The sequence below is a fragment of the Brachionichthys hirsutus genome, chromosome 19 (genome assembly GCF_040956055.1).
Source record: "Brachionichthys hirsutus isolate HB-005 chromosome 19, CSIRO-AGI_Bhir_v1, whole genome shotgun sequence".
NCBI lineage: Eukaryota > Metazoa > Chordata > Actinopteri > Lophiiformes > Brachionichthyidae > Brachionichthys > Brachionichthys hirsutus.
This window is the reverse complement of record NC_090915.1, coordinates 6266929-6284581: the sequence shown is the minus strand read 5'-3', so window position 1 is coordinate 6284581 and position 17653 is coordinate 6266929. Positions and strand designations below refer to the sequence as shown.

General features: G+C 47.2%; 2 protein-coding genes across 5 annotated transcripts; both read left to right on the top strand.

Moving 5' to 3' along the window:
* The first annotated feature begins 669 nt into the window (after nucleotides 1-669).
* On the top strand, nucleotides 670-9605 carry tpm2 (tropomyosin 2 (beta)). 4 transcript variants are annotated; one of them, XM_068752693.1, is made up of 9 exons: nucleotides 670-966; nucleotides 2491-2616; nucleotides 3603-3736; nucleotides 4285-4402; nucleotides 4810-4880; nucleotides 6394-6469; nucleotides 7303-7365; nucleotides 7439-7508; nucleotides 9390-9592. In XM_068752693.1, the coding sequence occupies exons 1-9, from the start codon at nucleotides 853-855 to the stop codon at nucleotides 9470-9472; spliced, it is 855 nt and encodes a 284-aa protein (XP_068608794.1). In that variant the 5' UTR covers nucleotides 670-852; the 3' UTR covers nucleotides 9473-9592. The 4 variants fall into 4 exon arrangements, with proteins under 4 accessions (XP_068608794.1, XP_068608793.1, XP_068608796.1 ...); XM_068752692.1 differs by lacking the exon at nucleotides 9390-9592 and adding an exon at nucleotides 8076-8349 and having other exon boundaries at nucleotides 679-966; XM_068752695.1 differs by lacking the exons at nucleotides 670-966; nucleotides 2491-2616; nucleotides 6394-6469 and adding exons at nucleotides 3380-3511; nucleotides 5444-5519 and having other exon boundaries at nucleotides 9390-9605.
* Nucleotides 9606-10835: 1230 nt separating this feature from the next.
* il6st (interleukin 6 cytokine family signal transduce) lies at nucleotides 10836-17461 on the top strand. The gene is made up of 16 exons (XM_068752738.1): nucleotides 10836-10939; nucleotides 11135-11213; nucleotides 11397-11693; nucleotides 11938-12082; nucleotides 12291-12448; nucleotides 12581-12735; nucleotides 12905-13067; nucleotides 13329-13411; nucleotides 13517-13781; nucleotides 14095-14259; nucleotides 14482-14583; nucleotides 14791-14907; nucleotides 15023-15163; nucleotides 15473-15569; nucleotides 15861-15942; nucleotides 16089-17461. The coding sequence occupies exons 2-16, from the start codon at nucleotides 11147-11149 to the stop codon at nucleotides 16665-16667; spliced, it is 2616 nt and encodes an 871-aa protein (XP_068608839.1). The 5' UTR covers nucleotides 10836-10939; nucleotides 11135-11146; the 3' UTR covers nucleotides 16668-17461.
* The last annotated feature ends 192 nt before the right edge of the window (nucleotides 17462-17653 follow it).

Genomic DNA, 17653 nt, shown 5'->3' with positions numbered 1-17653 from the left:
AACAACAGACAGGGTTCTGTAGTGACATCACTGCAGAGCAACAGACAGGGTTCTGTAGTGACATCACTGCAGAGCAACAGACAGGGTTCTGTAGTGACATCACTGCAGAGCAACGGACAGGGTGGTGACATCACTGCAGAGCAACAGACATGGTAGTGACATCACTGCAGAGCAACAGACAGGGTTCTGTAGTGACATCACTGCAGAACAACAGACAGGGTTCTGTAGTGACATCACTGCGGAACAACAGACAGGGTTCTGCGGTGACATCACTGCAGAACAACAGACAGGGTTCTGTAGTGACATCACTCCTTTGCGGCTCCACTAATGACGCTGAATCTGGAATCATAAAAACCAGATTTGATGCCTTCACTGGACCTGAGCTCATTTAAGGTGGACTTGGACGTCTGAGTGAAAACTGTCCTGTGGTCTGAAATCAGACGCCTGCTGGTCCTCCCGGGGACGCGGCTCCTCTGTTACCGGGGCCTGCCGGATCCTCAGTTAATGTTTTCCGTTTCAGTTTTTCATCTTTTAATTTCGTCTCCCTTCTTTAATCTGGCGCGGGACGCGTGGGCTGCTGTAGATGGAGACCTGATTTATTCTGAAGACAGACGTCAGACACGCTGGACATCTCTAGCTGTCTAAATAAGGACAAAGTCCCTGCGGGGATCTACGCGGAAAAAAAAAAGTGAGGGGCTCGTGTAACCGGAGGACTGCCCCGTCCTCCAGCTCTCCCCGAGCAGCTCAGACCAGTCGGACGCGCGCTCCGGTCCACATCTGTCCCCGCCACAGACGCCGATCTCTGTCCAGATCAAGAAGTTCCTCTGCTGAGAAGACACGACCTGAGCAAACATGGAGGCCATCAAGAAGAAAATGCAGATGCTGAAGCTGGATAAAGAGAACGCGATAGACCGGGCGGAGCAGGCCGAGGGAGACAAGAAGGGAGCAGAGGACAAATGCAAACAGGTAGACGCCTACAGAGCTGCACCTGCACCTCCTTAACACACCTACAGAGCTGCACCTGCACCTCCTTAACACGCCTACGGAGCTGCACCTGCACCTCCTTAACACACCTACAGAGCTGCACCTGCACCTCCTTAACACGCCTACGGAGCTGCACCTGCACCTCCTTAACACACCTACAGAGCTGCACCTGCACCTCCTTAACACGCCTACGGAGCTGCACCTCCGCCTCCTTAACACACCTACAGAGCTGCACCTCCGCCTCCTTAACACACCTACGGAGCTGCACCTCCACCTCCTTAACACACCTACAGAGCTGCACCTCCGCCTCCTTAACACACCTACGGAGCTGCACCTCTGCCTCCTTAACACACCTACGGAGCTGCACCTGCACCTCCTTAACACGCCTACGGAGCTGCACCTGCACCTCCTTAACACACCTACGGAGCTGCACCTCCGCCTCCTTAACACACCTACAGAGCTGCACCTCCGCCTCCTTAACACACCTACAGAGCTGCACCTCCGCCTCCTTAACACACCTACAGAGCTGCACCTGCACCTCCTTACACCTACAGAGCTGCACCTTCACCTCCTTACACCTACAGAGCTGCACCTGCACCTCCTTAACACACCTACAGAGCTGCACCTCCGCCTGCTTAACACACCTAGAGCTGCACCTCCACCTCCTTAACACACCCACAGAGCTGCACCTCCACCTCCTTAATAATATGAAGAATGCTTGCGTGTTTTTCTGTAATTGATGAGAGGCCGCAGGTAGCAGCTGTCCACATAGCATTTGTGCCCAGAGGACTCCAGCGCAGGGCTGGCCGTGCCGTCACAGTCGCTGCTGTCTGCGGATGAACACTGAATGACTCCGTGTCTATTTCTGGTTCTCTCTAAAGACCCTCACCTTCTTAAAATTGTTGCTCCTCACAGAAAGCCAGTCAGAGCTGTTGGTTTGGGAGGCTGTAGGACTGGGACTGCTCCAAGCTATTTGTGACTGAGAGGCCTTACATGGCTGCAGGGTAGGGAAGACTCTCACAAGCACAATTGTTCTAGGGCTACATCATCTTCTTTACAGACGGCTTTTTATAGTCCTCAAAGCTGTTGTAACAGTCGGCAGCTCGATGAGCCCGGGGTTCGGCGATGAGTCACTGCAACAAAAGTCAGCTCATCCCATCCCATAAATCAGAATACACTCAGAGTTGTAGCCTGAAAGATTGATTTATGATGAGGTCATAAATCGGGTTAACCGTGTGGGGACTTCTTCCTCTCAACATCAAAGGGAGTTTCAGTTCAAATTTGTTTGCTGATGATGGAACTGCAACTGCGAGCATTCGACTGTGATGGATGTTGGTGATACAGACAGACACCAACTCAGAGGGAACAACTGTCAACCATCTCTCAGGTGAAACAGTCAGGGCAGGTGAAACAGTCAGGGCAGGCGAAACAATCCAGTCATTGCTGCTGCAGACGATGATTCTGTTCTCCGTCCTTCTGACCCGCTTCCTGTCTGTGTTCCTGTAGCTGGAGGAGGAGCTGCTGGGTCTGCAGAAGAAGCTCAAAGGAGTGGAGGATGAGCTGGACAAATACTCCGAGTCGCTGAAGGATGCCCAGGAGAAGCTGGAGCAGGCGGAGAAAAAGGCAGCAGACGTGAGTGACGGCAGCTGATGGTGACCCCACTGACCCCCATGCCCCTGGTTGCCCCCCCCAGGTCCCTGGTCTTGTACAGCCGCTTACCCAGGTCACACGTGTTCTGGAGCCTATATCAGCTGACTACGGGCACACCCAGGACAAGACGCCAGCCCACTGCGGAAGACAAACACACACACACACACACACACAAAGACACAAACTAGAGAACCCAAGCAGACTACAAACCGCACAGTTATGATTAGAACCCAGAACCTTCTTGCTTTGAGGCAGCAGTGCTACCCACTGCGCGTTGTAGTTTGAGCGTGAAGCCTACAGCTTTTAGGTGTAATGCAGTCTGTTCTATTAGATCCGTATTATTGGCTTTGCTGTTGCTGTACAATAAATGTTAATTGAAATTCCAACTACACCATTGAATGAGAACAGGAGTGTCCAAGCGAAGGGCCGAGACGCTGCAGGTGTTCCTTCCAGCCGGTTACTGAAGCAGGAGATTTTGAGCATCGACACCTCCTTCAATTTGAGAGCAGGAGCTCATCAGTGCGATCAGCTGCTGGAGAGACGGTTGGAAAGGAAACCTGCAGCGTCTCGGCCCTTCGTGGAACTGTAAAGGACATTGATCCACGTCCACGTTCGTCTGAGCGCTGTAATCTGGCGACGCCTGCTGGCCGTGCCGAGCCATGACTACGCTTCCTTCCTCCGTCTCGGTTGCCAAGGGAACGCAGCAACACTTTAGACAACGTCAGGCCGGCTGTCGTTTCGCAGTATGGCGACTTTAAAGTCCGTAGACGCCGTGAGAAGGAAAATCCTCTCGCTGCAGCAGGGGGTGTTCGAGGCGGAGGACCGGGCCGAGCTGCTGCAGGGCTCGGCGGTCACAGAGAGGCAGGCCCGGGACAGGGTAAAGAGGACAGACTACAAAGAGGACGATGGGTTCCATGTGACGTCATGCTGAATGTGTGTCGTCGCCCCCCCCCCCCCCCCCCTTGCAGGCCGAGGCCGAGGTCGCGTCCCTCAACAGGCGCATCCAGCTCGTGGAGGAGGAGCTGGACCGGGCTCAGGAGAGACTGGCCACCGCGCTGCAGAAGCTGGAGGAGGCAGAGAAAGCTGCGGACGAAAGCGAGAGGTGAGGAGGACACCTGGGGACAACCATTTTGTCTCTGAGGTCCATCTCCAGGGGTTTATACGTGAAATAATAATGTTAATGACTGGTTAAGATGCAGGTCATCCATAAACCGGCCATTAGTCAACACACAATAAAGACAGGCTTGCACTTCTCCATTCGGCCGTCTCTGCTTCAGTGTGACCTGGATGCTGGATTACGACTGTTCTGTAATCTGTGAACAGCAGTAAAACAGCTGGCGTTGTCTTCAGCCATAATAACGCAGCGATGTGGGCCGGACTTTGACATGTTTAAATCACTGGTGGGTGTCTGAACGTCCACAAACGGACCAGGAGGTTAAAAGTGGATCTGTAAAGTCCTCGCACCACCAGGTAATCTGGACCAACGCCAGGGAGAACCAGAGGTCCAAAGAGACCGACATGTAGAATTCAGCCTCTGAAACACTTCGTCTTGGGTCGATGTCACAGTTCACTACTGTAAGAGCGCGGAACATACTGCAATCGTGAAATAAGTCGTAAGTCGCTGAATCAGATCTTGTTGTCGTCTGCCAGAGGAATGAAGGTCATTGAGAACAGAGCAACAAAAGACGAGGAGAAAATGGAGATTCAGGAGATGCAGCTGAAGGAGGCCAAACACATCGCTGAGGAGGCCGATCGCAAATACGAGGAGGTGAGACGAGACTGAGCGCGACGGGAGGTAGATTAATTACCATGGCGATGAGGCCCACTGACAACCAATGGCAAAGGTGGTCAAATATGTTGTAACGTCCACAAGTCCAGCCCTGTCCATCAACAATGTCATTGGACTGCATCATCTGCCATCTGTGACATTTACCCACAATGCACAGCAGCATCACTTCATGAATTATTTAAATCTCTGACACAAGCAGCAACAATCACGCTACGCCGCGCGCTCTGTGTGAGACAGGAAAAGAGCCCAACGTGTCCCCTCAGAATTACGAACCACCATGTTCAGCTGGTGCAGTGCGTCGTGCAGGAAGGGGCCAGCGGCGATTGGGCCAGCGGCGATGAAGACGAGCAGCGTGACAACCGGCTGACTGTGTCGAATGCTTGCAGGTTGCACGTAAACTCGTGATCCTGGAGGGCGACCTGGAGCGTTCAGAGGAGCGAGCTGAAGTGGCAGAGGCGTAAGTAGCCGCTGTTCTTTATTCATGTTGTCATGACCGCTGCTACCACGGCAACATACGTTCTTACAGTAACGTCATCTCTTAACTGTTTGCATTGATTGTAGTGGAGGCTGTAGCTAAGTGTTGCACGGGATCATTGATTTTAGAGGAAAGACGTGTAGGAAGTCATTTCCAGCTTCACTTTACTGACACTTGCTGTGGAAAAACATAAATAAGTTATTGAAATTGTGATTGTCTGATTTTGATTGATTATTCTTCCAATAATCTCGGAACTAGTGCAAATTTCTCACGTCATAAAATGTACATAACTAATTCACTAATCACATACAGATCAGGAGCCAGATGTTTCAGTGGATTTGCAGGGTTGGACTGGATGTAACCTCAGAGTTAAACAGTGTTTGCTAGTTCTCTGAACCCAATCAGACCTGTGATATTTATTTTAATTTGTGCAGTCACACACTTTCATGCATCTGGCTCCATGATGTGATCTGTGTTTTTACTTTGTCCGAACACACCATCATCACCTGTATGGGACCCTAACCCTCCTTGACTAACACCTGCAGGCGAGTGAGGGAGCTGGAGGAGGAGCTCAGGCTAATGGATCAGAATTTGAAGTCCATGGTGTGCGGCGAGGAAGAGGTACTCGCAGACAAACTCCAGGTCTTACTGCTCCCTCTGATCTTCTGACCTGCAGCTCTTTCCTGTCCAACCAGCTCTGATGCTCTGACGTGCAGCGCGTCCTTCAAACACCGCAGCAGGGACGTCTGCTCAGATTCTCTATTGTTTTTTATTGTCAACAAATCAAATTCAAAGACCAAAAGCAGCAATGGGGGGGGGGGGGGAATTTACCCCAAGTACACAGACAGGGGTCTATTCTAGCTGGCTATGGGTGAGAGGGTTAGGGTTAGGGTTAGAAAACCCACGCAAACATGGAGAACACACACAAAACTCCATGCAGAAAGGAATTGAACCCACAACCTTCTTGCTTCCCCTCGCTTTTGATGTGATTTTCACACATCAATGAATGAGTGTCGAGTTCTCCTCAACACGAACTGGACACCGACCCCTGAGCTCAAGCGCTCCCTCTTGTTTAATCTCACCACCGAAGTGCCTCAGCAGCTGACGGTGGCTTTAAGAAAACGTTTTAGGTTCACGTGTTCAACGAGCCGATAGTCAGGGGGACGTCGGGTCAAACTAACACGCCCATGCGGTTTGTTGACAATAAGAAAAATATAGAACGCAGACTCATGTGTTTGGAATGCCTCTCGTTTTGCTGACACCGCTGTTCTGTCTTACTCGGAAGGTTATAGAGGTGTAATTATCTAATCTAAACATGATAAAACACTTTTTTTCCCCCTTTTTCGATGACCTGATTCAAATGACTTGGTTACAGCTCCATCTCCGAGTAAGGCAGCAGCGGAGTTGGTGTTCCAGGCAGTGTCAGGGTTGGATCTCTTCAGCTCTTCTACCTTTCAAATCTTCTCTTGGTTTTCCTCTTTCTTACATTGCTCAGTAAATCTGGTGACCTTGAGGAAGAATTGAAAAATGTCACCAACAACTTGAAGTCCTTGGAAGCCCAGTCTGAGAAAGTAAGTAAGACATAGAGGGTGTTCAGCCTCTGGAGAGGTCGATCGCCCAATTAAACCTTCCAGCTTTATGAATATGGACCCAGATTTTCCTGACGTCCTTGGAACTTATCAGTTAGCCATGTCTTTTATCATGCTGGACAGAATACTTTTAAGAGTCTGGGATATACTGGACAACAGAAATTGTGTGAAGAACACACTACCAGATAATTCTTTTTTTTTTTGCAGGCAGAATGTTGAAATCTTCATTTTGAATTTTATCGTAATTCAATTCATTTTTATTTCTATAACCCCAGATCATAACAGAAAGTTATCTCAAGACAATTTACAGGTGTAGCAGGGAAAGATGGAACCCAACTTGTTCCACAAGACCAAACACTTTTGAGATGGAGGCAAGGAAAAACGTTCCTTTAACAGGCGGAAACCTTGAACAGAACCTAAGACTCAGCCATCTGTCTGGAGAGAGAGAGCGAGAACATGTTGGTTATTATACGGATTTACTATAAGCTTTGTTAAAAAGGAAAGTCTTTAGTCTACTCTTGAACACAGAGAGTGTGTCGGCCTCAATCGATAGCCAATACAGTAATTGATATCACAAAAACATGATATCTTATTGGCGCCAAAGATTTAGTTACATGTTTAGAAGCAGTAGATGAAGAATTCTGCAAATAGCCATAAGTGGTATTTTTCACAAAGCCTGGTGCTCTGTGACGGAATGTACAAAAACAAGGGACACAATCTGAATCAGGTAACAAAAAGAAGTTTAAATTTTTTTAACTGCATTTCTTACAAAAGCTGCAAATGTATCTTAATATTATTTTTTGCTTGGTTTTTAGTACTCACAAAAAGAAGACAAATACGAAGAAGAAATCAAGGTTCTCACTGACAAGCTGAAGGAGGTGAGGTCTTCTCAGACGTGCTGTTCATGAACAGGACTCGGGACTGACCCTCGTACTATGGCTTGTGTTCCAGGCTGAGACGCGTGCAGAGTTTGCAGAGAGGTCTGTGGCCAAGCTGGAGAAGACCATTGATGATTTGGAAGGTATTCAGCACTCACCTGTGTCTGCTCGCTGTGCTGTAGTGAATAATGATCAACCGGCTGAGCCAATCAGCGTCACTAATCAATGACTGGCTGGACTGGTGGGTTCCGTACCACTGTTTGAACTACTAGTGGTGAGAAGGACCAGATCACCTCTAACCCTCATGTTCATCGTCACGTGTGAATGAATCAACTTGCATTCAGCGTCGAGCCACACGGCTTTAACCACTGCAGACGTTACATATGCAAAGTAAAGACTTGATCTGAAAAGACTACAAGCAAGTTAATTTATACTGAACAAAATAGAAACAGCACATTTTGGCTTTGCTCCTATTTGTCATGAACTCAAAGATCTAAAACCTTTTTCTAGAGAAGATTTTCTAGTTCCGGTGTTGGTCCAGTTGTCGGAGACGTCGGGTGCTAACGTGTTTCTGAGCGGAGCCTTCAGGTCTAACACGGCATGATTTGTCCAGTGCGGCTAAACCCGGCGCTAGGATGCCGCCTGCAGCTGCTCCTGTTTCCTCGGCCCGACCTCTCATCCTGTCTGTCCTGTCTGCGTCCCTTTTCCAGATGAAGTCTATGCTCAGAAGCTGAAGGGCAAGGCTCTCAGCGAGGAGCTGGACTTGGCCCTCAACGACATGACTACACTGTAGGCGCATCGCTTCCTCTCTGCTCCTCCTTCCTGTCAGAACTCCTGTCTTCTGCCTGTTAGCTCCTGTTTTGTCTCATTCCACGGGGAGCCTAGATTGGTCTAGCTCTGGCCTTTTTCAATGACTGTTGTGTATCTGTTCAGTCACTGTCCTCTCTTTATCACAGTGTTCATGTAAAAACCTGCCCCCCCCCCCCCCCCCCCCCCTGTAATAAATGTCTTTCGCTCTCTTGACTGTCTCCTTCCAATCTGCCTTCTCTTTCTTTATTTCTGTTTTTACTTTAATAAGCAGTGTATGCACAATAATTAACACAATTGTATCTATAAAGAAAAATACGTTTGAATGAAAAACAATCCAAGTTCATGATGTAGCATAAAGCTTCTTTATGGACACACATTTTACATATTTTTCCTCCTGATGCTCAGAGGTAGTTTATAGACTTCGTGTTAACCACATTTGTCAGGCTGAAGGTGGTGAAAAGAAGCGGCGCTGAACTCATTCTATAAATATCTCCAAAATGGGCCAGCACGGGCCTTCACAGCTGGAAGGTCCTGGGTTCAGACCCAACTGAGGACCTGTGGACTCATGCCCGAAGACTCGCGTGGAATTCGTACTGAAACACGGCGTACACTCAAATCTAAAAAAAAGTATATGCGCAAAAAATATCACGCATTCTTTGTCCATCCTAATCGACATGGAATAAAGCACACCTGTAGGAGTCTCCGGCCTCCTGGGTAGGATGCACATTCATGGGTCCAGGTTCTGGTTGTTCTGGTGGGGTTACATGCTGCTCTGTCAGTGGTGTGGCGTGCTGGTTTCCACGGTGTTTCACACTTGATGCGTTACAACTTTGTCGCGAAAAAAGAGCGTAAAAGCACGTTTGTTTCGACGGTTTCTAAATACAACGCGATGGCGTGTCCCGTGTTCTTTTTGCACTGAATAATGCCTTGTTGGCTGGACCAAACAAGGAACTATTAATTAATAAAAACACGGAGATGATAAATTTGACTTCCAGAATAAAAGCGCTTCAAAAAGCGGCTGATCAGCAGCAGGAAGTGGAACCGTTCAACTCAGCCACCATTATCAGGAACTATATTAAAGCGATATTTTCTTATTGTAATTAGAAACATTTAATATTAAATAATTATTAATAAGGAATTATTATAAGGAAACAATACTGAAGCGGAGTGGAGTTCCTTGTCTTAGGCTCATCTGTGGCTGTTTTCTCTTCCAGAAAATCTGGCACAGGCCAAAGAAGAGAACCTGGACATGCACCAGGTTTTGGACCAAACTCTTCTAGAACTCAACAACTTATAAAATATTTCATCAGAGAAACACAAGGGACAAACCAGAAGAACAAAGCATAGAAAGATTGAATCTCCACTACTGCACTCCAAGCATACACACTTAGAAAAGAAGAGAGGACCGACTGAGGCCCTGAAAACACATAAGAAAGTCTATTTCAAAATAAAAGCATATTTGACTGAAGTAGAAAATGTACACGCTGTGTAATTATGTTTCTTGCATGCACATGAAACTGTAACTTGAAAGTCCCAACCAGGTGAAGATCGACTATGTCTGCTAGAATGGTGTGTGACCCGACTGTCAGACAGCTAACTCTAACGTTCCTGACTGGAACGGAGCCCACTAGTTCAAGAACCTGAACTCATACCCACTGCTGCTCCACACCGACAGGACCACACAACTCTGTGTCCTCCACAGATGAGGACATGCTTTCATCCTACCACCCACGGGACGATTTGTTAGATGGTTTGTTTTCAGCAAAGCAGTGGAACAGTTCTTTACCATTGTTCACAATGGTTTTGGGACAGTTTGTATTAAGTTTGACCGGGACGGAGTTCAAATTTTTAACATTGTGATATTGGATTTTTTTCAAAACAATCTCGGATATTTGCGATCCAATCCAGATGACATTCGGTGGTGAGATAGCGGTACCGACCCTACATGATCGAGTCAGATTCCATAAACATTGGTCAATAATCTAAGATGATATTGAGGAACAAATTTCGAAGCTCCATTGACCGCAATGTTAACAAAGAAATTCAAAGTCATACAGAATCCAGGATCTCTTCTGGATCATCACCAAAATAATAATAATCTGTACCTGGTAACATTCCCAACATTCCTGAAAGTTTTATTAGGATCCGTTCAGAACCTTTTGAGTTATCTTGCTACCAGACTGGTTTCTATCATTTTTATTTTAAAGGCAGGCTGTCAGTAATTTAATGGGACATGATGGTTTTTAGTTTAAAGACAGGGTTAGTGACTAGTTAGGGTTGTTAACCTCTTGTTAGTACTTTCAGATCATAATTCTTACAGAAGCAAGGCTCTCTGCTGAGCTTTAACACGTCAGAGAGACGTCACGCCAGAGGGGCGGAGACATACAGGAAAACACCAGTGGGTGACCTCCAAGAACCCAGACGGAATACCTGAGAACTCTCATTGGCTCCTAGTGGTTGAGAGACACTCGGTCTAACCAATCACCAAACGGTATTGCAGCGAAGAACATTTTTAGCAAATAGCTATACTAGCAGCATCCGCCGAGCCGCTCAGCGACCGCCCATCCCGATGCGGTTAGATCGACGAAGTTTAGAGCAGCGCTGTGTAAACGTCGTGACGTCATGACTCCTGACGGGAAGTGGGTGTTTCTACCCCAGGACCTTTTTATTGGACTGCTAGCTGTCCTGACGTGTTTAGCGAGGTGTTTAACCTTAAAGACGATGAAATTAATACCGCAAATATTATAAACCCGGCGCCTGTCAGGTAAGTTGTTCCCTAACCCTCCTGTTCTCGATGATGGAAGCAAAATGGCGTTAGCAAGGGATGGAAAGTGTGAGCTAGACGTGCTAAGCTAAATGTTCACGTTCACGAGTTGTTGTTATTGTGAAATTCATCCTTGACCAGTCATGAACTCTTCGTTTATTCGGGGTAATACTCTCTGATGTGTTATATTCCCAGCTGGTCGTCATCATGGTGGCCGGAAGACTTCCTCAGCTGTTTGTGCTAGCTTGCCTCTTCTCTGCGCTACATGCGATAGGTCAGTAGTAGCCTGTCTGTCTGTCTGTCTGTCTCTCTACCGGTCTGTCTGTCTGTCTGTCTCTCTGCCTGTCTAGGAGCTGTATGAGTTCAGACGTTCAACATTTACCATTTATGGAGATGCAAGAGTCTGAAAAATCTGACTCAAACTTTCATGTTTTTTTTTTCTTTCACCATTTTCAAGTAAACCATCTGGTGGTCGCTCCTCAGTCTCCGGTGCTGGAGATCGGCGGCAACTTCACGGCTACCTGCGTGATCATCGACACCACGGAGGTTTCAGCAGATGATCTCTACTGGAAGCTGTCTGAAAATATCGTGCCCGAAGAACAGTACACCAAAATCAATACGTCGGCTCTCGCTGTCACGATCCCCGTCAGGGGCGAAGAACCTCAATGGTTGTTCTGCCTCTCCAAGGAAGTGTCGCATTATGTCTTCCTGAACAATGGGAAATTTATTCACGGAATCATCCTTACCAAAGGCTGTAAGTTTGTATTAGTAACGACTGTTAAATAGCTTGTTAGTAAACTACTATGAGCATCCAAGACCCTCCGGCTTTAAATTTCTCCTCTACTAATTTGCATACAGCTTCACTGAGCTGCGGTTGACTTTAAAATACATCCAGTGTGTTTTGTATTCACATCTCCTCTATGAGCGTCACATTCCAGTTGCCTCTGTGTGAAATCTTACTCAAAGCTGAAGTTAAGAGTCGTTTGTCACCACGTCAGATCCTCCGGTGAAGCCTGAGAATCTGTCCTGTGTGGCGGTTCAAGAGAAAGACGAGATCTCTACAATCCTGTCCTGTGTGTGGGAACCAGTAGGACATCAAAGCGTACATTTCCCCACAATCTACACGCTGAATGTAGTCATGTTGTGAGTACAGAATCACTTCTGTCGGTTAACATTTGAAAGCTGGGCGTCTATCTGTAGATTTTCCTAAATGGTGCAAACGCATTTAGGGTTGACTTTGTAAATCAATGTCTTTTGTACAGTACTCTTTGTGTGTGTTTTATTTAGCCGTACGAATATGTCTGTGTGTAGGTATTGCTCTTCTGATTGTTTGACCTCTCTCTTTTGTCAGGAGAGCTCAGTTACAGATTAAGACGAATGGCAGCAATGCTGAAGTGTCTCTCGGGGAAACGTTCCCCTTTTATACGCATCTGGAAATTTGGGTTGAGGCACAGAATGAGCTGGGAAAGATGGAAACGGAACATCTGAAAGAGGATGCTGACTGGTTTGGTAAGATAAACGCATGGTGCCTTTTATGTTTGTCTCTTCTGATAGGCTTGTGGTCTAGTGTAAACAAACAAACAAACTATTTTATTGCATTAATGACAGCTGATTGATTGATTGTCCTTTTTTTTTTTCCAGTGAAAACAAACCCTCCGTCAGATGTCGATGTCTTTTCAGAGGACAGATTTCCCACCTCTCTTCTCATAAACTGGAGTCATCCTATTCCTCAAGTATATATGAGATTCACATATGAAATCAGATTCTCCCACGAAGGAGCTCAGAACTGGACTTATGTGAGTGCTTGTTTCACATCAGAGCCCCGACGGTAGCGTCGGTCGTGTTTCGTTTCTGTTAGAATACGAATACATGTGCGATGCACGTGAATCGAATCCGTTTCCTGTCTCGGGTCCGACGGGTCTGCTGCTGTAGTGTTCCAAATGAAATGCTGACGTTCTGTTTCAGGTCCCGCTTGTGGACACGGCCAAGTCCATGCAGTCCTTCAGACTCCAGAACCTTCAGCCAGACACGATCTACATCGTCCAGGTGCGCTGCAGACAGGCCAGACCTGGCTACGGTTACTGGAGCGACTGGAGCGCAAACGCCACCAAGAAAACGCCGGAGGGCCGTGAGTTCCGCGGCTCCGTGTTCACACTGCTTCCACACATTTAAATCATTGCACCACAGTATGGAAGGGTGCTTTAAAACTCTTTATTTAATTTGATTTCTTCAGTAGATGCTGGCTGGCAAACACCATTTTCTGCTAGTTTTTGTACAGGCTCTTTTGAGCATTCCATGTTATACCCCTAAGTTAGAGATATGTGAGATGATTTCTCTTCTTGTGAAGCAAGTATTCTGGTTTTTTTTCTTCTATTTTGACTTGACCCAGAACCAAAAAGTAAACCGGATTTGTGGAGAATCATTTCTGAGGGAGTCGACATGAATACACGACGTGTGCAATTTGTTTCTAAGGTAAATTCACCACCTTCTATTTAATAGAGAAACCATGCGACGTAATAACACTACAAATGTTTTAATATGTACCTGATGAGATGATGGCAACATATTCCCCACCAGGAACCTGTCCATCGAAATGGGAGGATTACAAGTTACAACATCAAGATTCAAGACCAAAGGGATAAAGGGAAGAACGGAAGCTGGGAATGGGAGAGCATTCCAGTTAACGGCTCGGAGGCAGACGGAAACTTCGGCCTGCAGAAGATCTCCTTCCTTAAACAAATCCGCCTTGCAAACAATGAATCCGTTAAAGTTTCTGTTACTGCCGTCAACTCTGTGGGGGTATCTCCCGAGGCATCGATCGTCCTCCTTAAAAAATCACAAGGTGGGTGTTTTCTGTAAAGCTATCGACAAGCGTTGCTCTCAATAGCAGCTTGAAATAGCTCTGCTGTTTTCAGGGAACGATGTCATGCAAGTTCTAAATGTTAATGAGGGGATAATCGCGCCTTATGTACCCCCCAAATGTAACGTGAAAGCGTGGTGATTTCTGAGAACACTACATGCACGCTTTCATTCTATTATTGCACCATGTGCATGGTCTTAAAATAGTTTTGTTAAGTGTAGCACTGCTGCAAATAGAATTTCCCTTCGGGATCAATAAAAGTATTCCAAGTGTTTTTTGTTTTTTTTTGTTACAGAACCGCCGTCAGTGGAAGACTTGAAGGTGTCGTCCCGTGAGGGCCGGCTGTGGGTGGAATGGAAGTCCAGTAAAGATGCGTCGGAATACGTGGTGGAATGGGCTGCCGATGGTCAGGCAGACTGGCAGAGGGAAACCGGAGGCACCAGACGCACCGCCATTAAAGGTGATCCCTCTCTCCTAAAGACTTGGAAAGCGTGTCAGCATGCCCTTCATTTAATGGTGTGAAAACCTGTTGGAATGTGTCTAGTCACTGTAAACTACTGTGCAAGTACAATGGAAATACTCGGTCGACTTCACACTTGCTGCAGGTACGATCTCGGACCCGAGGATGTGAAGTCGAAATGTACTTCCTGATACCTGACATCGCTTTCATATCTCCGTCTAGGGAGCCTTCGGAAGTTCGTCTGCTACACTGTGTCCGTGTATCCCGTACGCCTTAGAAAGATCGGGAAGCCAGCAAGTTTAGAAGCCTATCTGGAGCAAGGAGGTAAGAGAGTGTGTGTGTGTGTGTGTGTGTGTGTGTGTGTGAGGAGACCTCCTGCATGCTTTCTTTGTATTTTCTTAGCAAAATAGAAATGTTTGGCTTAACGTTTTCCCTTGGGAAGCCTGCCAGATGACATGCAGCCATCTGTTCCGCGTTTGGTTTCCGATAAGTCACAGTTGTGCGATTCCGTGATTGTTGCTGTTGTTCCAGCTCCGTTGGAAGGCCCGGCCGTTGACGGTAATCCGGAGCGCAATCGTGCCAAGCTGGTGTGGAAGGAGATTCCTCAAAGCAGGCGGCAAGGCTTCATCACAAACTACACAATATTTTGTACAAATGGGACTAAAACACACGGTGCGGATCCATCGCATCATGTGACTCCGGTTTGCGGTGCCACCCCGTCGGTCTGGCTGAACTTCCTGACTTCTGTTTTGCTCATTTGCAGCCACGACGGTGCCGGCCGGCGCCACGTCATACATCCTCCCGTCGCTGTCGGGGAACACCAGGTACGACGTTTGGGTTCGAGCTTCGACCATCACGGGATACGCAGATGGCTCCATTTACACGTTCACCACTCTGAAGTACGGTGAGTGGAACCGCGCCGACGGGAAGTCAAAGATGGCGTCCGCCGTGCTCGTACTTCATCTTGTATGCGCTGAACTTGAGTCGGATGTTCAGATCTAGATGTGTAGTTCAGATATTGATTATTTTGATGACGTTGAGTTGGATAATTGGTTCTCATTCTGGTATTGATTATTTTAGTTGGGTGATCTCTGCCAGTTATATAGATTAGCTATTGGTTGAGATGACGTCCTGCTGTTGAGTTGTGTGGACAGTTGACTCGGTACCCTGTTGTCATCGTGACTAATCGGCGTCTTTGCCCCCCCCCCCCCAGCACCAGGAGAGATCGAGGGCATCGTTGTGGGAGTGAGCTTCGGCTTTCTCTTCGTGGTTCTTCTCACCATGCTGCTGTGCTTCTACAAGAGAGAAGTGTAAGTTCCGTATGTTGTGGTCAGAACTGAGTTTGGGACCTGCCGGGTTCTGGTTCTCTTTCACACAATGAAATGGTCTGTCTTTGTTGGATCCCTTTTTATAGCAGTTTAAACACTGAAGCTCGTCATTTTTAGCCTACCCTGACCTTCATCCAAACCATGCACGGCTTTTAAAAGAAAAGGGGGGGGGGGACTATGAAAACGTTGCAATACGCGATTGCTCGTCTATTACTAAGTTGACATACCTGAAGTTTCTTAGATGCACAACTATCAATTTTTGATCTCTTCCAGGATCAAAGATAATTTTTGGCCCCGAATTCCTAATCCTGGGGAGAGCACCATTGGGAACTGGTCTCCTGATTATCCTCTGAAAGTAAGAACTGAGCTTTACTTTGACACTCGTGTGTGTGCTAGTATGTTGAGTATTTAAATACTGTATATTAATGCAGTACACCAGTGTAAGAAGAAGATCATATTTTTGGAAATGCTTTAGCTTTTTATTCCTCCCCCCGACTACAGACGGAGACACCGAAGGAGAACTGCTTGTCTGGCATCAGTGTGCTTGATGCGGATGCGTGCGATGGAAAGAGTGTGTTTGAGGAGGACAAAACGAGTCTTCCTCTGAAGAAAGACAAGTACCTCTCTGAGGAGCACAGCAGCGGCATCGGCGGCTCGTCCTGCATGTCGTCGCCTCGCCAGAGTGTGTCTGACAGTGACGAGGGCGGCGACATCGCCGACACCACAGCCAGCACCGTTCAGTATTCCTCTGTGGTGGCCTCTAACGGCTACAAGGGCCAGACGCCCAGTTGCCAACCCCAACAGGCCGTTTTTTCCCGGTCCGAGTCCACGCAGCCGCTGCTGGATTCTGAGGAGAACTCCGACATGCTGCTGCAGGAAGGCAGCAGACGGTCTCAACGTTTTCTGAACGAAGACCCGGCTGAGACGGGGCAGCAGGAGGCGTTGCAGGCTCTGGACTTCTGTCCTCTGGAAGAGGACTCTGAGCAGAAGACCTCCACAGGAAGCCAGTCGCGTGACTGGATGCCGGCCGCACCGGTCTCCAGCTACATGCCTCAGCTGGGAGGCTATAGGCTGCAGTAAGAGCACAGAAAGGTCACTTTCACTTTCACGCAGTGCTGAAGACTGAGTCCAGCATGTCTTTCAAGCAAGAAAATGCGAATGGTCCACGATGCTCTGGGACAGTACTCAATCAAGTGCAATGTGAACCTGTTACTGTAGTTTGCTAGCTTTGAATTTTGACTGATGCAAATACTACAACCATATCTTTACACTAAAGTGTTTATAGAACAGCTTAAGTCACATGATGATGATTTCAAATGTCTGATTGGTGAAGCTGACAGGAAACGGTATTTAGGTGGACCTTGTCATGAGACATACTGTACATCGGGGACCTATGGAAAATATACTCTGAACACGCTTTAGACTGACATGTACCTGACGCATGTGCAATAAAAGGCTTAGTAATGGAATATCCGCGGCTCATTTCGGCTGCTTTACTTGCGGATGCAGATTGGGTAATGGTGTGACTTGGCTACAGACGGCCGTGTCGGAGACGCCGTCTCAGCCCCGTGTGTCCCAGCATCGCCGCTTCGCATCCTGTTGCGATCGAACACAAACCGGAATGTTCAGTCGCTGAACACTCGTTGTGTTTCTGCGCTTATCTTTTAATGCTGCGTTTTAAAGTGCCTGCTGTGTTTCTGTGTCTAGAATATTCAAGGTTTTCTGTGTCGCGCTGCATCAAAGAGGGAAAATCGCTGACTTCTATTGTTGATGTTATTTGAAGCATTATCTTTGGTATTAAATGTTCATTGAGTTAAAGTTTGATGTTGTAAATCAGTACAAACTATGAAATAAATATGATCAATAATAACCCAGTAGCAGTGTGCAGCTCTATGATCAATAATAACTCTGGTACCAGTGTGCAGCTCTATGATCACTAATAACTCTGGTACCAGTGTGCAGCTCTATGATCAATAATAACTCTGGTACCAGTGTGCAGCTCTATGATCAATAATAACTGGTCCCAGTGTGCAGCTCTATGATCACTAATAACTCCGGTACCAGTG